The sequence below is a fragment of the Mus musculus genome, chromosome 8, assembly GCF_000001635.26.
Source record: "Mus musculus strain C57BL/6J chromosome 8, GRCm38.p6 C57BL/6J".
In the NCBI taxonomy this organism is placed as follows: Eukaryota; Metazoa; Chordata; class Mammalia; order Rodentia; family Muridae; genus Mus; species Mus musculus.
The window spans coordinates 4,324,840-4,349,040 of record NC_000074.6 but is presented as its reverse complement, the minus strand read 5'-3'; the positions used below and the strand labels follow the sequence as shown (position 1 = coordinate 4,349,040).

Below are 24,201 nucleotides of genomic sequence, written 5' to 3'. Positions count from 1 at the left end.
TTAACACGTTTTCCTGAAATTTCATAATTTCTTTCTTTTTCTTTTCCTGTTTGTTTGTTTGTTTGTTTTTGTTGTTTGTTTTTTTTGAGACAGACTTTCTTTGCGTAACAGAGCCCTGGCTGTCCTGGACTCACTTTGTAGACCAGGTTTGTCTTGAACTCACAGAGATCCGACTGCCTCTGCCTCTGCCTCCCAAGTGCTGGACCATAATGTTATTTTTTAGTTGCTGAATAAAATTCCAGTTGCTGGCCCACTTTTAAAATTGTATTTATTTGGGAGGCTGGGGACATGAGAACCATGGTGATCTGGGGGCAACTTTGCAGAGTCAGTGGAGCTTGGAATCAAAGTAAGGTCATCAAGTTTTGCAGCAAACTCCTTCAGCCAGCTCCCGGTCTGGAAAGGTACACTTTCAGTGGGGCAGTGAGTGATACGGAATGAAAGCCATTCTAACAAAACTGTTTGTAACCACAACACTGGAAAGAAAGTAATGTTCTGGTTTGGAATGTGAAGCCAGGATCCAGGTGACAGCGTCTGTTGTCTGCAGGAAGCAAAACAAGATTCATTTTGAAAGCATTTCTTCTTTCCTTTGGTTAACTTGACCCTCTGGGGGATAGGGGCAAAGTGTTTAGGAAGATGGGGCGGGGCTGGACGGGGCGGGGAGGAGGAACGGGGAGGCCTGCCACAAGAACTCACAACTAACCGCTTTTAACTTTTCATCACTCGCATCCGCAGCTAGCGACACGTCCTTTCTCTGGGTATTCCTCACACTCCGAACCTCCTGTTGTATTTAATTCTACTTAGTCGGGGTCTTTTGCCCTCTCCCACCCCCTACCCCACTCCGCGGGGCAGTGGAGGGTGCTGGCCGGCTGCAGGTGAGTGAAGCTTAAGGCCCCCCAGGATGATTAGAGCTTAGAGTTCCACACACCAGAGCAAGTCATAAAGCTTTGGTCTGTGTTTGGAGAATAGCACCAGGGGGCGAGTTTTGAGGAATGGCACCTGAGGATGAATCTTGATGGTGTAGATTTGAGTAGTTTTGGTGGGTAGAACTTTACAGCCAGTTTTCAAATGAGGAAGATATAAACAGAAGAGCTTATGAAACCAGGGGGTGCTTTCTGGGTGGGGCTTACTCCGAGGGTGTGGCGTGCAATCCAGCCACTGCAGCAGATGGAGTCTTCTTGTAGAGGGGATGCAAGCCCTCACCCCTACCCTTCAGATCCATGAGCTTCTCAGGTTCCTCGGCTTCTGGATCTGGGTGGGTGAGGCTGGGTTAGGACGCTGCTCAGCGTGGCTACAGGCTTGGAGACGCAGCGTGGCAAACCAGAACCTACTGAAGCCAAGTGTCAGGGGGAGTTACTAGGAATGTGTGCCCATTTTCCCCAGCTTGGGGGTCAGGGCTTGACCCACTAGCACCCTTCATAGGGAAGAGGAGAGGAAGTCTAAGCGAGTAGCTTGTCTGCTCAAGATGTAGACAGGACTGCGAGTAGGAGACAGGATGTTCAAAGGTCCCAAGGATGTGAATTAAAGACAAAGTGCTAGGCTGGGAACGTGGCCTAGGATGTATGAAACTTAAGGTTCTAACATTACTTCCACATAAAACCGGTGACACAGATCCGTAATCCTAGCATTTGGAGAGTCAGATGAAAATAAATATCACACACACACACACACACACACACACACACACACACAGAGAGAGAGAGAGAGAGAGAGAGAGAGAGAGAGAGAGAGAGAGAGAGAGAGAGAGAGAGAGAGAGCAAGCGAGCATGGATAGCTTAAACATCCAAATTCAAGGTCTGCCTGGACTGCAGTGAGTTCAGTGAGTTTAAGAGCAACTTAGTGGCCTGGAGAGATGGCTCAGCGGTTAAGACCACTGACTGCTCTTCCAGAAGTCCTGAGTTCAAATCACAGCAACCACACGGTGGCTCACAACCATCTGGAATGGAATCCGATGCCCTCTTCTGGTGTGTCTGAAGACAGCTACAGTGTACTTGTATAAATGAAATAAATCTTTCTTAAAAAAAAAAAAGTGTTCCTGTCATAAATAAGTTCATTCCTGCTTAATAAAAAAAATCAAGACACTTATTTGTTTAAAAAAAAGGATCTGCCTTAAAATATCAAGTAAAAACGAGGGCTGTGGTAGAGTGTTTGCCTAATATATACCCCAATACCGACTGGGGAGCCCTCTGAAATGCTACAAGTCCAGCCCTGGAAAGGCCAAGATCAAAAGTCTTAGTTGTATAGTGAGATCCCCCTCTCAACAGCAAGAACAACAGAAATATTGTCCATGAAATCAGCAGTCCTGCCATGGCAGAGGGCTGTAGAGCAGAGACCTGGAGGTCATCAGCAAAGGTGCAGGGATGGGCACTGCCTGAACATCCTGGGCTGAAGTGGGCATTCTCCTGAAGTCGTTTTTACCTGTCGGATCCTCGAGTATCCTGAAGTTCTACTGGTAAGAGGCATTTGCTAGCCGGACGTGGTGTGGCGCACGCCTTTAATCACAGCACTTGGGAGGCAGAGGCAGGCGGATTTCTGAGTTCCAGGCCAGCCTGGTCTACAAAGTGAGTTCCAGGCCAGCCAGGGCTATACAGAGAAACCCTGTCTCGAAAAACCAAAAAAAAAAAAAAAAAAAAAAAAAAAAAAGAGCCATTTGCTAAGACTTTGGCAGCCCTGGCTGTCTGGGAAAAGCAGCTGGAAACCCTTCTCCATAGCTGCTCGTTTCACAGGGAGGGAGGGATACTCTGTACTCCAGACACCTACCAGCCAGTCCTCACTAACCCTGTGTCAAGCTGCTGCTTTACCGTTTATTTTTTTCCATTTTTCCTGTGTGTGCATGCGCGCGCAAGTTTTTGCATATGTGTGTGTGTGTGTGTGTGTGTATGTGTGTGTATGTGTATGCGTGTGTGTGTATGTGTGTGTATGTGTGTGTGTGTGTATGTGTGTGTGTGTATGTGTGTGTGTATGCGTGTGTGTGTATGCGTGTGCGTATGTGCGTGCGTGTGTATGTGTGTGTGTATGCGTGTGTGTGTGTGTGTATGTGTGTGCGTGTATGTGTGTGTGTGTGTATGTGTGTGTGTATGCGTGTGTGTGTATGTGTGTGTAAGCCTGAGGTTGATATCAGGAATTTCTGTCCACTGTTTTTATGCCGATTCACTGAGGCAGGTTCTGGCTGTCGAGCTCATACCTCCCTGATATGGCTCGTCTCACTGGAAATTGCTCCAACATTTCATTTGATTTTATTAATTTTTTGAGACAGTGTCTCTCCAGTGCAGGATAGCCTTGAACACCTGATCCTTCTGCCCCTACATCCAAAGTACTGGGATTATAGGCATGCACCACCATGCTTACTTTATAAGGTACTGGGAATAGAACCCAGGATTTTGTGCATAGCAAGCTTCCCTTTTGGTATGTTTAGGCTTTTGTTTATTTTTAAATAAATACATTAAATAAACATTTTAAATAATGTGTGTGTATATCTGCATAAACATATGTGCTGGTCCCGTGGAAGCTAAAGGCATCAGGTCCCCTTGTAGCTGGAGTTACAAATGGTTGTGTGATGCCTGGTGTGGAGCTAGAAAACCAACTCAGGTCTTCTGAAAGAGATCTATCTCTCTCTCTCTCTCTCTCTCTCTCTCTCTCTCTCTCTCTCATTTTTCGAGACAGGGTTTCTCTGTATAGCCCTGGCTGTCCTGGAACTCACTCTGTAGACCAGGCTGGCCTCCAACCCAGAAATCCGCCTGCCTCTGCCTCCCAAGTGCTGGGATTAAAGACGTGCGCCACCACTGCCTGGTGCCATCACTGCCTGGCTGACCTTAAGCACTCTTAACCACTGAAGCATCTCTCCAGTCCTGTGTTTTGTTTCCTTTAACACAGACTCTCATGTAGCCTAGGCTGACCCTGAACCTCTGAACTTCTTGCATCTACCTCCTAAGTGCTGGGACTACAGTGTGCACCCCTACACCTGCTGTTTTTTTTGTTTTTTTTTTTGATGTAGGTGTTAAGTGTTATAGAATGACTATAGATGTAACCCAACTGAATTTTTTTCATTATCACTTTAACAAATGTGTTATTTTCCAAGTATTTGTGAATTTTATGAAATTCCTCATAGTATTAATTTCTAGTTTCATACCACAGGAGGTGGGAAAGAGTCCTAATTACTGTCTGTCTCAAATTTGTTGAGACTTGTTTTGTGCCGAACACACGATCCTTTCTGGAGAATGGTTCAAGTATTCTAGAGGAGGATGTGGACTCTGTAACTTTTGGATGGGATGTTCTATATGTTTTTGATGTTCAAGTATAATGTTCACATATTTTGTCTATCTAATCTGTCCATTGCTGAAAATGGATATTGGTGTACTCTCATAGTCTTGTTTTATCTTTAAATTTAAAAAACTCTATGTGTGTGTGTGTTGTGCATGTGTCCGTGCATGCTTCCATGTGTATGGGCACTTATGTTTTTGTGCACATATGCATGCATGAGTGCATGTACAGGCCTGACGTTGGTGTAGGAAATAACTCTTCCATGTTATTCTTTGAGGTACTGTCGCTCAGCCAAGCGCAGAGCTCATCCACACTACTATTCTTGCTAAATGACTTGCTCTGAGGATCCTGTCTCTTTCCACTGGTCTGCCATGAAGACCTGGCATTTTATGTGGGTTCTGGAGATCAAAATTCTAGCTCTCACACTTGCATGGCAAATACTTTAGCCATCTCCCCAGCCCTAACATTGATTTAGAGCCTATGTCTTCCTTCAGTTCTATTAATATTGCTAAATATACATCAGAATATGTATTTCCATAGCTCCTTGAGAAGCTGACCACTTTGTGAGCTTGTTTGTGCACATACACATGCACAACACACACACAAATAGAAATTTTAAAATTTAAAGATAAATAAAACAAGACTGAGAAAGTACACCAATATCCATTTTCAGCAATGAACAGATTAGATAAGACAAAATGTAATGAACATAACCTTCTTGGGCTTATTTTACAATGCTTGACTTCAGGTCTGTTTATGTGATGTAAGGATAGCTATTTTGTCTCTTAGATTCCATTTAGAAGAAATACGTTGTTTTATAATTCACTTTCAGTCTATGTATGTTCTTAAACCACTTGCACTTCGCTGTGGTCCAGAAGCACAGGGATTGCCTGGCAACCGGAGAGGGAGGGAAAGCGGTTTTCTCCAGATGCCTTAAAAGCCCTTGGTTTGAGGCCCAAGTACCTGGTTTATGGGCAGTCTCTGCGTGACCCCTTTTGCTGGGATCCCAATATGGTTCGCTAGATTTCAAGGATATCCTGCCCTAGACTGACTACTGTTTTTCTGTTATGCTCTTGGATGGAGGCTATGGCCAATTGAATACTGCCACACAAGTGTGAAAACTTAAGTTCAAATCCCACCCCCCACCCCCACTGCTGGTATAAAAACACAAATCTCAAATGTCTGAAATCTTGGCCCTCCTATGGTGATAGTGGACAGGACAATCCATTGAAGCTCATGGGCCAGCTAGCTTGGTGATCACTGGGGGAAAACAACCAAGAAATCTCAAACAAGGTAAAAGGTAAGTACCTGTTGTGTGTAATTTTAAAAAGCCCATGCTTGGTCTGGCTAGGTTCTGGGACCAGCAGACTACCCCCCACCCCCCACCCCCCACCTGCTAGCCAATACCACTCCCAACCCCTACCCCTCCACCTCCGCCTGCTAGCCAATACCACTCCCAATCCCTACCCCTCCACCCCCCCCCCCCCGCCTGCTAGCCAATACCACTCCCAACCCCCACCCCCCCACCCCCACCTGCTAGCCAATACCACTCCCACAAATGCCGGCAGAGCACTCCTGGCTATGCTCTGGGAACACCGTTGGCTCCACTTCCATCCTGGCCATTCCTCCTTGCCCCATGCTGAAAACAATCGTCTCATCCCCCCTTTCTTTAATTAGCTGCATGCCTAGACTGAGCAAATATGTGCTATCCACAATAGATGCACCACTACACTACTCTATTCCCCAGCTATGAGATCTCTTGCTACTTGCAGCTCCTCCAGGCCATGTCGTTCTGCTCCATCTTCTACCTCCTCTTCCTTCATCTTCCTCCCTTTCCTTCTCTAAAACTTCCAGCCCCACCATTCCCTTCCACTGCCCAATCACAGGCTCTAGCCTTTATTTGATCATTTAAAAAGGGGAGGAGGTTCATATGGAATCTCCTGAGTACAGGATCCATTCCTTGTCAGGGGCAGCCCCTCTTCAAGGAACAGAATTAGCATCAAAATACAAACAGCACCAAGGCAATCCACAACAAGTACTGATGTTGAAGGTTGTCCTCTGCTCTCTACATATATGCTGTTGTGCAAGTGTGTCCAACTCACACACACACACACACACACACACACACACACACACACACACACACACAGGAAGAATCTCATTCCTATTAGCACTTAAGAAGTAGAAACAGGAGGATCAGGAACTCACGATCATCTACAGGTTTGAGGCCATTCTGTGCCACATGAGACCCGATCTCTAAATAAACAAAGCAGTAAATAAGTAGATACATAGAAAAAAAATCTCACTGTTGGACAGACAGGCTTGCTGTCTTAGTTTGGGTGCTGTGAACAGACACAATGACCAAGGCAACTCTTATAAAGGACAACATTTAATTGGGGCTGGCTTACACTTTCAGAGGTTCAGTCCATATGGTACATCAAGGCAGGAAGCACAGGCAGGCACGACACTGGAGGAACCAAGAGTTCTACATCTTCATGCAAAGGAATCCAGGGGCAGACTGTCCTCAGGCAGTTGGGAGGAGCTAGGAGGGTGGTCTCAGAGACCACCCTCACAGTGACATACCTCCTTCAATAGGGCCACATCTCCTAATAGTGCCACTCCCTAGGCCAAGCATATTCAAACGACCACACTAGCCTTTAACTATCCTTGTGCTTCAGCCTTTGAGTAGCTGGTATTTAATAGGTGTACACAGACCAGCTTTGCGATGATCTTTTTTTAATCTTCAGTTTTGTTTTCAGTGTTGGGGATGGTGCCCAGAGCCTCAAATATGCTAGCTAAGTATTTACCACTGTGCAACATTTCTACCTCTTCTCTACTTCTCTTAATTATTCCAGAGTCATTTACCAGACAACTTGGGGCATACCCTATGCCCCAAAGTCCTCTAAAACTTTGAGCTAGGCAAGCCCAAGCCCACTTATCGTTTCTAATGTGCTCTGTTGTATGTAATCTATCACACTGCTCGTGCCCGTGCTTCCCTCTCCCTTCCTCCCTCTCTTGAGGGGTCCTGGATGGCGTGGCTTGTCCTCTCCTCTTAGGAACACAGAATACCTTTTCACTGTCAATCACAAGATCTGGGGCTCACTGAATAGGTTAGGTTGGCTAGCCACTGTACTCTAAGGATCTATCTACCTATCTCTGTCTCTCCAGTACCCACCTCCTTTCCTGGCTCTTTATATGGGCTCTGGGATAGAACACATACCCTCAGAGTTATTTCTTCCCTTTTAAAATTTCATTATTTATAATTATGTGTATTATAGGGACAAGTTATGTGCAGGCACGCATAGAGGCCAAAGGTGTTGAATCCTCCTGAAGGTGGTTATGATCTTGAAGTCTTGACCCTCTTTCCTGCATCTGGTTTTAAATATAGACTTTCTGCTTGTTCTAGTTATGTTTGCAGACAGGAACCTAGCATTTAACTGTCATCTAAGAGGCTCCAACTAGCAGCCAATGGAAAGAGATGCAGAGACCCACAGTCAAATATTAGAAGAGCTAGGGGAATTTTATGGGAAAATTGGGGGGGGATTGGCAGACTGGACCCCAAGAGGACAGGGAATCCAGAGGAACACCAGCAGAATGAACTAACCTGGACACTTGGGGTTTCCCAGAGCCTGAATCACCAACCAAAGAGTGAGCATGGACTGAACCTAGCCCCACTGCACATATGTAGCATATAAGCAGCTTAGTCTTCATGTGGGTCCCCCACCAACTGGAAGTGTGTCCCTGAGTCTGTTGCCTGCCCTGCAGCAACCTGATGCGTGTGTGTATGGGGGTACCAACACCTAGAAGAGACTCCTCCTTTGAAAGGAGAAAGGGAGAGTGGAATGGGGAGGGAGGACCTTTGTGAAGGGGTACTTGTCGGGGCTGATATTGGAATGTAAAGTGAACGAATTTAATAATAACAACAACAAAAGCAAATGCAGGATTAATGTTCTTACTGCCAAACCTGATGATCCCAGTTTGTCAGAAGGACACATGGTAGAACTGACTCCTCTAAGTTACCCTTTGACTTCAACACATGCATTATGACACACATACACATAAAATTTAATTTTTAAAAAGCAGAAGCATATCATCTCTGAATGGAGGGTGGATTAAGCCAACAAATATCAACAACAGCTGCCTCTAGCTCCTGGACTGACAGGGCTGGGCCTAGCATTTCTCTTCCTTTTTTTTTTTTTTTTTTAACCCACCACTAAGACACTCTAAGGTCTCTTTTCAGGAATAGGAAGATGGTTTCTTAGAAGCTGCGCATACCCACAATTCAGTCTGTAGCAATTAGATGGTTACAAGTGAAGTTGTAATTACTAACAGCTGCTGAGCTTATTAAAAGAGCAAACGTGCCTTGTGTGTTCCTAGAGAGGTGGAGATGGGGGTACGGTGCAGGAGGTGCTACATGGGACCCAGCAAAGGACTGGCTTGTTATTTTGCTTGTTTTACTTAATTTTTTTATGATTTTCACATCATACACCCCAATCCCACTCATCTCCCCACCCCTCCATATCCACCCTTGCAAACCCTCCCCCATATAAAATTAGAATAAAAAAGAAAAAATTCTTGCCATGGAAGCTAAACTGTGTTCCATAGTATACCCTTTTATCCATACATCTTTATTTGCAAATGTTTATTGCAATGAGCCATTGGTCTGTACTGAGACCTCTGGTTTCTGCTACACTGTCTGTCAATACTGGATCGTCACAGGCACTCCTCCCAGATATTCTGTTGTTGCTCTGTGCTATGAAGAGCCTGCTACTTTGGATCTACAGGACCAACCCTTTCACTAGCATCAGCAGATCATAGATGGTGTAGGCCTGGGAGGTAGCTGCGTGGGTCAGCAGCTTTCTTGTACCCACACTACCAGGGTGAGCTCTCCAGCAGTGCCCTGGCTAGTTCACCCAGTGCCAAGCCAGCAAGGGGTAGGTAGGACCAGCTTTCCTGTTCTCATCTTTGGGCCAGCCTACCAACACCTTTACCACCAGGGTCAGCTCTACTGTGCTGCCCAGGTGAGGTACAGGGCTATCTCAAAGGCAGTGAGAGGTAAGGGGCTGAGGGAGCCTCTCTTTCTCCCAAGCCACCCTATAGCAGTCTAAGGGTAGGACTAGCCCTTCCCTGCCTATACCCTTGGGGCTAGCTCCCACCATCAAGGATAGCCCTACTGTGTTGCCTAGGAGAGCAGTGGAGCCAGCTCTGTCTTGTTTTTCCTAGAGCTTTCCTTCCTCTTTCTGGTTGGCTACCTTATACCCAGCTGCAAGTTTTCCTATCTCCCCACATGACAGCACTATGTGTGTATATGTGTGCACATGTATGTGGAAGCTACAGGCCAACATTGGGCATTTCCCCCAATCACTCTTTACCCAGCTGCAAGACTTCTTATATTCCAGTACCATGTATGTGGAGGCTACAACTCAACACTGGGCATCTTCCTCAATCACTCTTGTTTTTTGGTTTTTGAGATAGTCTCACTGTGTATCCTTGACTGACATTGAACTCAGAATTCCATTTGCTTGTACCTCCCAAGTGTCTGTGTTAAAAGCCATTTTTGTTTGTTTGGTGTGTGTGAAAGAAAGGGCTTTTCACTCTTTGGCTAGCCTGCTTGGACACCAAGCCATGGAGACATTCCAGTCTTCTCAGTACTGACTTAGGTTCACAACACCTGGCTGCTGCTCCTGGGTTGTTTTGTTTGTTCTTACCCTTTGAACATGAGGTCTCACCATGAACCCATGGACAGCCTGGAACTTTCAGCAACCATCATACCTCTACCTTCTGAACACTGAGATCATAAGCACAGGTCAACATACCCAGCCTTGAGTTTTTTTCACTTTTTATTTTATTTTATTTTTTTATTTAATGGATACTGGTAATCCAAGCAGTGTCATGCTTGTATAGGATGCACTTTTCAAACTGAGCCATCTCCACAGTCCCCCCAAAGTCCCTATCTTCAAAGTTTCCCTATGCAGTAATGTTGAGAGATGGACTGGGCAAGATGGACTGTGGAGACTCTGACTTCATCAGTGGCTCCTCAAGTTCCTATCCATTGATAACCTATCCATTGATAGGTTCACATCTGAATGAGCCATTACAAACTGACAGGGCTGATAGGAGGGAGGACCTTGTTGGAGGAAGCAGGTCACTAGGGGTGGATATGTGGTACCTGCTCTCCTGTCCTCAGCCTCTCCCACTCCTAGCTGCCATGAGATGGGCAGCTGTGTTCCACTGGATGTTTCCCACCACCATCTTCCGCTCTCCCATCAGAGGCCAGAAGCAAGGGAGCCAAGGGACCACAGACTGAAGCCCAGAAGCCAAGGTAAACCTTCCCTAACCTAAGGTGCTCATCTCAGGCGCTCTGTCCGTAACAGAGAACTAATAAACACATGTCCACAGCTTGCTTCAAAGGAGTTGACAGAAAACACATGTGGGCATGTTTCCTGTTGCTAGGGCAACCACATGATTTACAAAAACGTAGGACCTGGGTTTGATGAGATAGCTTAAGAGGGCGTGATGTTCTTGCACAAGCCCAGCACCCACATTAGGTGCCTCCCAACCACTTATAACCCCAGCTCCAGTACTTATTTACCCTCTTCTGGCCTCAGACAACTACACACATATACACCCTTTTAAGACAGTTTCCTTGCGTAGTCCTAGTTATCCTGAAAGTAGCTCTGTAGACCAGGCTAGCCTCAGACTCAGAGATCTGTCTGCCTCTGACTCCTAACTGCTAAGATTAAAAGCATGTGATACCACCACCCACTGCTCACCTAAAAAACAAACAAATGAATGTAAAGCTTAGTCTTACCCTGTCCTTAGAATCATGATGTAACTTCTCCAGCTTCTTCTCTGTGATTCTTCAGAACAGGTGACCATCACCTCTTCAGTGTCTTCACCATTCTCTTTACTCACTACCTGAATTCCTTATGAAGAATAATCTTCCAGAATAGGCGTACCCTCCCCCTTTTTTTCCTTCATATATGTATGTATGTATGTATGTGTATATGTATGCATGTTTGCATGTATGAGCTCACACATGTGCAGGTGCAATGTGTACATGCATGTGGAGGCCCATGTTGATGTTGGGAACCATAGGCAGAGCTTCAATCAAACCAGACCCCATTAGCATGCTCTGCTGATTCTGTCTCCACCTCCCAAGGCTGAAATTACAGGGTACTGCAACCCATCCAGCTGGCATTTATATGGGTCTTAGGGACTCAAACTCTGTTCTTAACAACTGTCCAGCAAGTGTTGTAACCACTGAGCCCTATCTGCAGCCCCTGGTATCCATTTTGTCTGTCTGGGTCCCAAGCATCCTGCTTCTCTGCCTGGTAGGCTCTCCCTCATGACTGGTGGTGGTGGTGCTACAGATGGAACCCTGAGTCCCTATATGTACAACTGTTATTTCTTCTATAACCTCAGGTGAGAAGCCTTGTGCAGCTTTTAAGTCTTATTTACTTCCTGAGTTTTAGGAACCTTCCTTATTCTTCCCGGAGGGAATGCTTTAATCTGGAGGAGAGAGTTATACAAAAGCATCCCCTATGCTTTGACTGAGCCAGATGCGCCCCAACATGAAAAGTATATGTGAGAGCAAAGATATTCTCAAAGGAGGCATCAAGACTTAAGTCATCTCTGGCCAAGCACAGTGGTATGTGCCTGTCATCTCAGCACCAGGGACCCCAACTCTGAGTTCAATGGCATCCTTGGCTACTTAGCAAGTTCAAGCATGAGATCTTGTCTCAAAAAAACAAAGCAAGCAACAAACAAAACCCCTCTGGGCTGGAGATGATGTGTAGTTAAAGTACGTGTTGCATAATCATGAGGATCCAACACCCATATAACAAGCTGGAAACCAATACACTCTACAACCCGGTTCTAAGGGAGGCAGAGACAGAGACCACTACACCTTGCTAGACTCTGTCCAACTGAAAAACAAACAAAAGTCCCAGGTTCAGGGAAAGACCATAGGTAGAGTGGGAGAAACCTGATACCCTCTTCTGATCTCCTCGTGGCCACAGATGTGGGCAGACATTCAGAGACACATGCATACAAATCTTTCAAAAAAAAAAAAAAATCCTGCCAGGCGTGGTGGCGAATGCCTTTAATCCTAGCACTCGGGAGGCAGAGGCAGGCGGATTTCTGAGTTCGAGGCCAGCCTGGTCTACAGAGTAAGTTCCAGGACAGCCAGAGCTACACAGAGAAACCCTGTCTCGAAAAACCAAAAAAAAAAAAAAGTCCTCAGCCATCTCCTAACCTTATGAGCAGTGCAGCTTGTGCTGAAGGAACTGGGATATGAAGGTACAGCAAGAACATCCTGGGCCAGACATGACTGTCTGCTTTTTCTTACTCAAGGGCTGACACTAACCAGAAAACCTAAAGAGAAAACAAGGAGGTGGGAGTACAGCATGGCAGTAGAGCACTTGTCCAATATAAACAGGTGTTTGTGACTTCCTGAGCCAAGAAGGACGACTTGTCTATTCATTCTAGATGGGGTGCCAGTGTGCAGAAGTCATTCTACCCAAGTCTAGTGTGAACCAGGCAGTGCACTTAGGTTACTTACTGGAGCTAGATGGCTCGGAGACATCCAAGTCACTGAAAAGCTCACCTCACACAGGACGACTCATAGAAACTGCAGGCCTGGAACTCTAACGGCCTCGAAGACAGTTCAGTTCAACCACAGGACACTTTCCTTTCTCTTCATAGTAATGGTTACTGTTTCTGTAGCCCAGTGAAGCTCCCTGTGAATCTTCTAGGTTGCAAACTCTTCCTGAAACTTGGACGTCTCCTTTACTTTCTAAGTTTTATGAGCTTCCCCTTTCTGTACAGAAGAAAATATTTCAATCTGGAGGAAACAGTTAATCAACAGTGGGGCTTTGGGACTGATTCCCTAGAATGACGGAGAAAAATGTGATAAACACTTGCTCAAGCTCTGCCAGGGTTTCTAGTTCTCATAGAGTTTCAGGAAGTATTGCCATCATTCCCTCCCCCCCATTTTAAAAAGGGGAAATTAATTTTCCAAGGCCATAAAGCAAATGTTGGAGCTGCCCTCATGTCTCTAAGGGCTGACATTGAGCTAGATGACACACCTTGTATGCTCACTGCTATATCTCCAGAGTTGAGTGACTAAACCTGGTATAATGGGGACAATTAACAGAGCTGTGACGAGGGCTGGTACTATGAATACTTGTCTAGCAGTCACAAAGCCCTAGGTTCCAGCCTGAGGATCAAAACAACAACCAAGTATTGGTATAAAAGAAACAATATAAGTTAGTAGTACATGCTCTTGGAGCTCATAGCACATCTCAAGTTTTTAATTAAAAAATGTGATTGAGGGCTGGAGAGATGGCTCAGTGGGTAAGAGCACCCGACTGCTCTTCCGAAGGTCCAGAGTTCAAATCCCAGCAACCACATGGTGGCTCACAACCATCTGTAACGAGATCTGACTCCCTCTTCTGGAGTGTCTGAAGACAGCTACAATGTACTTACATATAATAAAGAAAGAAAGAAAGAAAGAAAGAAAGAAAGAAAGAAAGAAAGAAAGAAAGAAAAACTTAAAAAAAAAAATGTGATTGAGCGTGGTAATGTACACATTTAATCCCAGCACACAGAAAGGCAGAGGCGTGTAGATTTTTGATAGTTCTAGTCCAACCTGTTCTATATAACAATTTCTAGGCCGGCCAGGATTATATAGTGAGCCTCTGTATAAAAGGGGAAAAATATTGTGCATATATATGTGCACATATAATATCTGGTCTGCGAGGGCAGGCAGTCACACATAACATGGGATACCTGTAGATGTCAGAAGGCAAGTTTGGGAGGTCAATTCTCTCCTTCCAACTCCATGTGGCTCCCAGGAACCTAATTCAGGTCATCAGACTTGGGCAGTAAGTCCTCCGCACACTAAACCATCCCATTAACCTTCATCTTAATTGGTGACATCATCATTCTCTTACACAAACATCCAAGACTTCTTGGAGAAATGGTTTATTTCAGGACTGAGGTAAGAAGTATATAATACAATCCTGCAGGATCTTGCAATGCTAGAGTTAGAAGTGTCCAGGAACCTTGACATGTTTGGTGATAATAATCAAGGACCATAACAATCAACAGAAAGAAATTCTAATGGCCAAAATCAGAACCGTTTGAACAACAAAATGAAGTAGTATTCAGTTAAAATAAAAGCAGAAAATGTACTATAGTTGATCATTGTGAAGTGAAAGCAGAAACTTCATACAGCTGATTGCCATATCTACAATGAAGTACACAAAGTAAAAAATGCATGCATACTTGACTACTTGAGCATGGTTCAATTTCCTCAGGACCTCTGCCTAGTGATTGGTACCACCCACAGTGGACTGGCTCTTCCCATTGTTTTTATTTTAATTATTATTTTTAAAAATTATGTATGTGCATGTTTCTGTGTATGCATGTACAATTTGTGGAGGCCAGAAAATGGTTGCTATGATAACTATTCTTGGTTCTACATCTGGAATAAACTATAATCCAGAAATGGAGGGCATACCTGTGAGAGACTTTTTGCTTGGTTTGAAGTACATCTACTTCTAGTCTTGACCTTTGAGACAGGAAGACACACCTTTCATTTGAGCCACACCTGCTGGAAGCCTATATAAGGTCATGGAAGGTTCTGCTCTATGTCGGCTTGCTCTTGCCTTGCTAGCTAGCATGCACTACTTCACTGGCACTTGAGCCTATTTCTTTGGGATTTCAACATCTTCTGAAGATCAACTGAGACATCTAGCCTCATGGACTGAGCAATTTCTAGATTCTTAACTTTCCATTCATAGCCTGCCATTGTTGAATTAGTTATAACACAGCCTGTGAATCTAATAACTCCCCATTTTATATATACAGAAAAAGATTCATTCTGCTACTCTAGGGAACTCTGACTAATAACAGCATGCTGAAGGCTCTAGCAAAACCAACCAACCAAATAATGTTGATGGATGTACCTTAACATATGAGGGCACTGGGAAGATGACCCAGTCAGTAAAATGCTTCTAGTGCAAGCATGAGGACCTGAGTTCAGATCCCCAACACCCACATAAAAAACTGGGCACAGTGATGCATACTTATAGTCTTGGCACTGAGGAAACAGACCCTCATTGGAGGATCCCTGACGCTCATGGGCCAGCCAGCCTAGTCTACCAGTCAGCTCCATGTTCAATAGGAGACTCTGTCTCAAAAAATAAAATGGGGGAAAAAAAAAGATGGATAATGATTGAGGAAGACAACAGATGTCAACCTTTGCCTTCCACATTCACAAACACACACAGTATGATGGGTGGAAAACTGATTGGCGATTTTATCTTTCGGTCAATAACCCATTACCATAATCTTATGACTATTCTAACAAAGAAACACCTTCCAAAATAACTCACCAGCAGGTGCAGTGAGGTATACCTATAATTCCAGCACCCAAGAGGATTGTGAGTTCTAAGACAACCTGTTTGTTTGTTTGTTTTTCTAGACAACAAGATGGCTCTAAGCTACAAAGATCTAGTTTCAAAGGATCAAATGCCTGACCTGTACCTCTTAAAAGTGTAAAGGCCATCACAAATATGGAAGCTGTGATTCTGTCACCGCCAAGAAGCAACTAGACAGAAAAATTAATTTGTATGTTGTAATCTTTGTGGGACCCTGGAAGAGAAAACAGGTATTAGAGAAAAATACTCTGAATAATCAAAAACAAGTCATCAATATTGGCCTATTAATTACAATAAATTATTACTGTTTGTATGTGTATGTGTGTGCAGTGGTAATGATGTGTTCATGTGGGCATGTAAACATGTATGTGGGTGTATGTATGCATCTAAGCTGTCTCACTGGCTCTAAATCTTATTTTTGAGACAGGATCTCTGAGCTTAGAGCTCATCAATTCAGCCAGGCTAGCTAAGCAATAAGCTCTAGGGATCTGTCTATCTCCATCCCACCTGTGCTGAGTTTAAAAGGTGTGGCACAGGGCTCAGCTTTTATGTCAGTGTAAGACAATGCTAGATCTTCAAGCCTGTGCACCTGGCATTTTACTGACTGAGCTATTTCCCCCTCCCCTTCTCAGTACCTAGGACTGAATCTCAGGCCTTACACATACTAGGCAGCCCCACTACCTTTGATGTCCCTAGCTCTATTTTAAAAAATTATTACTATTGCTATCCTAGACTTGATATGTAGCCCAGGCTAGTCTTAAACTTGTGATAATCATATTTCAGCCTCCCAAATAATAAGATTACAGATGGATAAACTATTACTCTGAGCTTCAAGAATAGCAGGGAATACAAATCAGTACTACCAGGTCTGGTAACAACTACAGTAGTGAGAAGAGGTGGGAAACACCTCTAATCCCAGCACTTAGGAAACAAAGGCAGGCATATCTTGCTCAAGGCAGAGTTTAAGGCTAGTGAGTTCCAGACCGTCAGGGCTAAAGAGTAAGATCATCTCAAAATAAACAAAAAACCCAAGTAGGATATTAATAAAAAATCATTTTTGTTATATTTCTGAAAATATAAATAGTCTATGGCCAATGAGATGGCTTAGAGGTGAACTGTGCCAAGTGAGACAATCTGAGTTTGATCCTACATGGTAAAAAATAAAAGTGTACCAACTACAGGCACGGTGGTACACACTTGTAATCCCATTTCTGGGGAGGTAGAAGCAGGAGTACGAGTCCAAGGTCATCCTTAGCTACATATGAAGTCTGATGCCAGCTTGGGTTACATGACACCATTTCAAAAAGGGAGGGGTGGCTGAAAAAAATGGCTGTTTACGAAGAGCACTATTTGTTTTCCTGAGGACCCAAGTTTAATTCCTAGCACCTACATAGTAGCTCACAGCTCTCCCTAACTACCAGGGGCCCCATACCTTCTTACAGTCTCCATTGGTAGCAGACAAGCATATAATTCATAGACATACATAAAAGAGCAAGCTGAAGAAGAAAAACTATACAAAATATACACCTTGAGGAGAAAGGGGGCACTAGGAAGTATAATGGAGCTAAGGCCCGAGTTCAAGGAAATAAACAGATTAAATGAAATAAAAGGAGTAGTAAGCAGAGTCTAGGGAAAGATCTATCCAGCTAAGCTTCCAACTTGTGAAAAGTAATTAAAGAAAAGCTTAAGTAGCAAAGGAAACCATCAAAACCATAAAGCTTATGCAGATGTGATTGAACAAGGGAACCTCTGCCCACCAGCCCAAGCAAACAGCAGAACCAGGAAGCTTCAGCCACATGGCCCTGGTTTTAGAGGCAAGGATACAAGACAGATAAGGAAAGGGTTACAGAATCTCCCTCCGAAACCAAGGAAAGCTGCTGAGGCCAGGCTTGTGTCAGGGGTGTCCCTGAATGGAGGCCCAGAGAGGCCATTGTGTGAAACTGTGAAGGTTAAGGCTGTATTGCCTTGGAGACCCCAAGATGTTGGGGACGCCAGAACTGTAGGATACCTGCCAAGGAAAGCTGTTAACAGGGAGTAGAATCAACCCAAGAAGAGTGTTCAGCAAAACTGAATGGGCTGGAGATCCGAAGAGCATTTTGACATCAGACATGGAGATGCAGAATTTAGTTTGCACTAACTGGTTTTTGGTCTCGCACCGGTCCATTATGCATTATGCTCCCTTCCCTCCCTTTTGGAACCACTGTATGTTTTAAGTATGTGACCTGGTTTTATTTTGTGTTTTGTTTGTTTTCCATTTTGACTTTACAGGGATTACAGTTAAGAGATTACCATGAGTCTCAGAAGAGACGCTGAACTTTGGATTTCTAAACAGGGTTGAGACTGTTACAGAAAATGGGTACTTTTGAAGTTGAACTAAGTACATTTTACATTATGGTATGGCTACAAGTCTATAGTGGTTTACAGCTGGACTTTGCTATTTTGTGGTCTTTGCTTTTTCTTTCTCCCACTCTTTATCCCCACCCCCATTTCACCCTCTAACACTAGATAGGAGAGAAAAAAGGATTGGTGTGTGTGTGTGTGTGTATGTATCTGAATCTAATTTCTTTCCAAACCGTTCCTCCCAGTTTCCAGCCCAACCTCTTCAAATGTTTCTCCCAACCATCTCCTCAGTTCCCCAACAGTCTGCTTAAACAGCCCCTTCTCCCACTTTTCCTAATACTAACAGTTCCATATTATAACAACTGTTCTCTAACCTATTAGCTATCAGCCTGCTCATCTCAGGGTGTCCTCACTTGACTTTTTCTTCTTCTGTATCAACTGCCTTCTCCTCAGCCTGCTAGCCCCCAATCCCTCTTAGCCTCTGCTGACTTTTTGATATCCTATCCTGTTCCCAGAAACTCAAGAGGCAACCAATACTAAAGGTTATGGGGTCAAGCAGTTCTTACAGCTAAGAATTCTTAAAGGGCCAGTTGACTAGCAACTGGGATCCTTTTTTTTTTTTCTTTTTTGGTTTTTTTGAGACAGGGTTTCTCTGTATAGCCCTGGCTGTCCTAAAACTCACTCTGTAGACCAGGCTGGCCTCGAACTCAGAAATTCATCTGCCTCTGCCTCCCAAGTGCTGGGATTAAAGTTGTGCGACACCACTGCCAGGCTGCACTTTAAAGGATCCATCTTTAAAGGATCACCACTGGGGATCCTTTAAAGAGCCAGGCCCACAAGATAAATCAGACTCTATGGTCAAGGAGTGAAATGTGAGGGTTTAGATGAATTGGCCCCATAGGGAGTGGCACTGTTAGGAGGTGTGGCCTTGTTGGGAGTAGGTGTGGCTTTGTTGGAGGAAGTGTGTCACTGGAGAGGGCTTTTAGGTCTAAAATCCTGGAGCCAGGTCCACTGTTCTTTCTGTTCCCTGTAGATCTAGATGTAGAACTAAGTCTCAGCTATCTCTTCAGCATCATGTCCACCTGCCTGCCACCATGTTTCCCACCAAGATGACAATGGATTAAACCTCTGAATTATAAGCCAGCTCCAGTTAAATGTTTTCCTTTTTAAGAATTGTGTAAGGTATCTCTTCACAGCAATAGAAACCCTAAGACAAAGGTAGAACCCTGGGGCTCCCTGGCCAGACCTAGTCTAATTAACAAATTTTTAAGTCAATAAAGACACTTTGTCTCAGAAAAACAGGACAGACAGCACATAAAGAATGATAGTAGAGGGATCTCTGGCCTCTACATGCATGTGACCACATGTGTGCATGCATGAATATACACATACCCATCCACACAAGCACACCTACATACACAAAACTATAATAAAAAATTCAGACCTTTAGTGAACTGTTAAGTACCCAACATCAAGTTTGAATTGGGAAGTGTTGTTAAGGGACACATTCATCTTTGCGTGCAAGTATACTGTATGCCTGAATGTATGCACACATACAGAGGTCAGAGGAAGGCAATGGATTGTGTGTTCTTGGCCAAGTTGGAGTAGCCACTGTGGCTCTGGAGCCAGCTCTGCCTCGGAGTTTTTATCAATGGTCCCTTGGATTGTCTGGATTTAGATGGGGGTCAGTGCAGTAGCTCCGCCCACAAACAAAAGTGGGAAGAGGATGTATCTGTCTTTAGAGTGGGAAGGTCTGAGTCTTTTGGCCTAGCGCCAGGGGTTACTCACAGTCTGTTTAATTCAGAGTGCTGATGTGGATCTTGTGGGTTGCCAGCTGGGGTATGTGTCAGCTGAGTATGTCCCATGGTATATATGCCAGATGTGGTCCCATGGTCCATCTCGCCGCTAAACACCACTTAAGCTGGCAAAATGGAAGATGCTAGACTACATCTTACCCTATGCCACCATTTGGTGATGGGCTTTCAGGAAGCACCACTCTGGATGTGTGTGTGACAGAGAGAGAGAGAGAGAGAGAGAGAGAGAGAGAGAGAGAGAGAGAGAGAAAGAATGAATGCAGTCCAGGCTGGGGGCCTTAGCCTGAGTAAGAAAAATGCAGGCTGAGGCTGAAGTTGGGCTTCCCTGACTCCTGGACATTCAAATGCCGCTGGAAATCACAAGGAGGAGTAGTCCGGGGCCCAATGGCTGAGGGTGACAAGACCAGGACGAGGGGACCAGGGGGGACAACACAGACAACTACTCCGGCTAGCAAGGAGGGGCCTTCTGCAAGAGACTTAGACTTGGAAGCTCTGCAGATGAAGGCTCGCTCCATGCTTCCCGTGGCAGTTCTTGATGGGAGACAGTCCATGCTTATTCAGACCATTCAGTCACTGTTCATCATGGAAAATGGGTGCATACAACCTCCTCAGGGTGGACCAGAGATTAAATACCTTTTGCAGGAAGGAATGTCTGGGAAGAAAAGCTTAGCTAAATCCCCAGGGCCCATCTAGACACCTCACTGGCATGGAGAACTGTTTTGTGCTACGTGGTTGTCACATCCCTATGTGTGGCGTGTGGTCATGTGTTTCAGGCCAGGAGTCTGGTAGGGAGCAGGGAAACACCTACTGTGCTCAGGTGAGAGCTGGGGTCTCTGAACCCACTCAACCTCACCAAGCTTCTTGCCACGACCAACTGCCCCACAACGGATATCCTGCTCTCTATCACTGTCTGCCTTGTTCCTTTGAGACAGAGTCTCCCTTGAACCTTGAGCTAGATTGACAGCCAGCAAGACCCATCCATCTTCCCATCACTATTCCCACAGCATTGTGATTACAGACACACAGTCCATACCTGGCTTTTTATGTGTGTACTGGGCTCTGGACTCAGGTCCTCACGCTTGCATAGTAAACCTCTTACCCACTAAGCTATCTCCTAGGCCCCAGACCCATAATTTCTGCATGAGCTACAGGGCAATGCTAAACAACAAAGACTGTAACTCTTCCCAACTCCTCTGATTCCTGTTCACACTCCATCTTTAGAGCCCACCTTCCTGGCTTACCCTCTGAACTACAATCCCTTCCTTCCATATACCCTTTCCCCAGCTTACTTTTCTTCTTGCCCTTTTAAAAACCACTGCAGATGGAACCCACTTGATTTTCCTTCTGCCTCCTCATGGTCCAGTGGCAACGTAGGACTGCTGAATCCATGAAATGCAACAGGTCCAACTTGATATGCAAATGTGCACTAGATTTCAAAAACAAATAGAGGAAAAACACAAAATATAAAAGATCTCATAACTTTTTGTTTCATATAGGGTTTCTCTGGATAGCCTTGCTCTGTTGACCAGGCTGACCTCAAACCTGCCTCTACCTCCTGGGTGCTGAGATTAGAGGCCTGCACCACCACCTCCTGGCAAAAGATCTCATAACTTTTAACTTTGATCATATGTTGAAATATGGTTAAGTAAAGCTACTAAAAATATCTGGGTTTCACACAAAATAAACAAACAAACAGTGTGTGTGCCAATGTGTGGATATGAAAGTAAGGGCCACATCTTCTACTAAAGAGGCTAAACAAGGCAGGGCAACTTGCAGGAGTCAGTTCTCTCTTTCTAGCATGAGGGTCCTGGAGATGGCAGTCAGGTGGTGCCTCATCCTGCTCAACCATCTTGCAGACCTGTTATTTTTACCTTTTCAACTAATAACTTACTTTAAAAAAAAAGGGTCACATGTAGCTGAGGCTGGTCTTGAATTTGCTACATAGTCAAGAATGAACTTCTTTTTAAAGGGAAGATTGTATTTTTATTTGTGAGTCACATATGTATATGTATGTCTGAGTGTGGCTTTGTATACATGAGTGCAGTGCCCCTGGAGGACAGAAGAGGGTGTTATATCCCTTGGTACTGCAATTAAAGTTAGTTGTGAGTCAATAGATGGGTTGATGGGAATTGAATCATGGTTCTCTGTAACACTAATCATAAATGCTGAGCCATCTTTCCATCCTGTCTATGAACTTTTGACCCTTCTACTTTATCTCTTTGTGTATGTCATGAAGACACTCAACCACCAAACTATATCCATGTCCTTCTTTTCCCTTTCCTCTTCTTTTGTGAACCTCCTTGGATGTGCTAGGAAAGTACTTTACCACTAAGCTACGCCCTTGGCCCATAAGTTAATAATTTTAAAATTTAAGTTGCCATATAGCTGACAATTTTGTGGCTTCTTTAAAGTTTTACTGTACAGAGCTGATGAAGGATGTCCCAAGCGGAATATGCTCCCCTAACGGGGCTGCCTTGTCTGCCTTAGAGAGAAGTTGTGCCTCTCCCTGTAGAGACTTGATATGCCAAGGTGAGGGGCTCCACCCTCTCAGAGGAGAAGGAGAAGGGGACCAGGAGTGGGGGCAGCAATTGGGATGTTAAGTGAATAAATATTTTTTTTTTTACAAAGGACATCGCAGGCTATAAAGATGACTCAGCTGAACAGACATTGGTTGCTGAGTGTAAACCTGAGTTCAACCCCCATATCTCTTATGACGGAAGAACTGACGCCTCCAAGTAACCCTTTGACTCTCACATAGATGGTCACACAAACACATGCATATTATAATATATACATATTATACACATATACACAAACACCATCCTTTAAAAACACGTACATACATACAAACAAATACATACATAATATAAAAATTTTGAATATAACTTTTTTTCAAATCCTGTAGAACTACTTTTAAAAGGTTACCTACACGCAGCGGCTGTGTTGCAGGCCTGTAATCCTAGAACTTGGGAGATGAAAGCAAAAGGATCATTTCACTGACATCCTTCGTTACACAGAAAGTTTAAGGCCAACCTGGATCATATGAAACATCACCCTAAACCCCAGCAATCAGGAAACAGAGGCAGGCAGATCTCTATGAGGCAATGGTCAGCGTGATTTATAAGTTCCAAGCCAGGACTACTTAGGAAGATCCCGACTAAAAGAAAACAAACACGCTAAAAAACGGTGGACAGAGGTAGAGACAATAGAGAAGTTTTCAATCAAACAGGGTGGCATATACGTTTCTGATAGCACTAGTCCAGAACAGCAGCCTCCAAAAGGCACAGGCAGTTGTTTTTCTGGTCACTGCCCGACTGCCTGGCACATAGTAGGCATTTTAAATTTCGAAGGAAGTGGGGCTGGAAAGATGGCTCAGCAATTAAGATCACTGGCTGCTTTTACAGAAGACATGGGTTCAGTAGTCGGCTCCCAAACGCAGTTAACAATAGTCCCCCGGAGGATCCGACCTTCTCTCTGACTCCCATCTGCACTACACGCATATGGTGCACAGGGTTAACATACATGCAGGCTGAACACCCATGCATACACACTAAGAAAAATCTTAAAACCAAGAAATTTTAACTTTAGATTCCCAGAGGCTGACCATGCTGACCACATCCTTTAACCCGCTTCACCAGATAACAAAACTGAGGCCCGGCTCAGTGACGTCAGCCGGTGCTCAACTGCAGGCAGACCGGAAATGTCCGGGCCGGGATTCGAATCGGGGATCCTGTCCTCCTAGCGAGGGCTCCCGATGACCAACTTGCTTTCTCTGGACGTAAGCGGCTGCACAGCCCGCATTGTGAGGATCACACGACGTGCGTTCTATAAAGAGCGCCACTCTTTGGCCTCGACGTCCAGACGGCGTCCACTGCGGGCCAGGCTCCAACTCACCCTCTCCGCGGCCATCGCCAGCCACTTCGCGACTCCACTGGGCGCCTTGGTCCACCGCGGACGACGCCGACAGGAAGTCCCGCCTACGCCGCGCGCACCCGCGTACCGCGACAGCCATGCCAACCAATGAGCGTCGCTTCTTCAAAGACACTGACCAATAGCAGAGCGCGCTGAGCAGGGGGCGTGTCTGGGCCGCGGGGCCGGGGAGCGGGTCGTGCGCGCTGAGGAGGAGCCGCAGCCGTCGCCGTCGCCGTCGCCGTCGCCGTCGCCGTCGCCGCTACCGCTACCGCTACCGCTCTGCCGCCGCCGCCGCCGCCGCCACCGCTGCCGAGGCCGTGCGGAGCCGTTATCGCCGCGCCGCCCGCCCCGGAGCAGAGTCCCGGGCCTTCCCGCCCGTGTTCAGGTGAGGCCGGAGGCTTCGGCGACTTCCGAAAGAGTAGGCCGCGCTA

At 45.2% G+C, this 24,201-nt stretch overlaps 2 protein-coding genes and 1 long non-coding RNA gene across 10 annotated transcripts in view; 1 reads left to right on the top strand and 2 right to left on the bottom strand.

Moving 5' to 3' along the window:
* The window catches only part of Ccl25 (chemokine (C-C motif) ligand 25), a 34,816-nt gene extending 10,980 nt beyond the window's left edge, over window positions 1–23,836 (bottom strand). For 2 of the 6 annotated variants that reach the window (XM_011242045.3, XM_011242044.3), the window contains exons 1-2: window positions 23,630–23,683; window positions 21,191–21,284 (exon numbers count right to left, since the gene is read on the bottom strand). In XM_011242045.3, the coding sequence (XP_011240347.1) occupies window positions 21,191–21,284; window positions 23,630–23,659 (124 nt within the window). In that variant the 5' untranslated portion in view covers window positions 23,660–23,683. Of the gene's footprint in view, window positions 1–21,147; window positions 21,285–23,629; window positions 23,684–23,752 lie in introns of those variants that run through there. The other 4 variants (NR_033527.1, XM_006508736.4, XM_030243364.1 and 1 more) reach the window with 4 other exon arrangements.
* LOC108167518 lies at window positions 7,506–21,141 on the bottom strand. The gene is made up of 2 exons (XR_001778498.2): window positions 15,811–21,141; window positions 7,506–13,078 (listed from the first exon to the last, which is right to left on the bottom strand). It is a non-coding gene; the product is annotated as an uncharacterized LOC108167518 (long non-coding RNA).
* A 64-nt stretch (window positions 23,837–23,900) lies between the features above and the next one.
* Window positions 23,901–24,201, top strand: part of Elavl1 (ELAV (embryonic lethal, abnormal vision)-like 1 (Hu antigen R)) — a 40,360-nt gene continuing 40,059 nt past the window's right edge. For 2 of the 3 annotated variants that reach the window (XM_006508698.4, XM_030243302.1), the window contains exon 1: window positions 23,901–24,155. The gene's annotated coding sequence lies outside the window, so the exon portion shown is untranslated. The remainder of the gene's footprint in view (window positions 24,156–24,201) is intronic. The other variant, NM_010485.3, reaches the window with a different exon arrangement.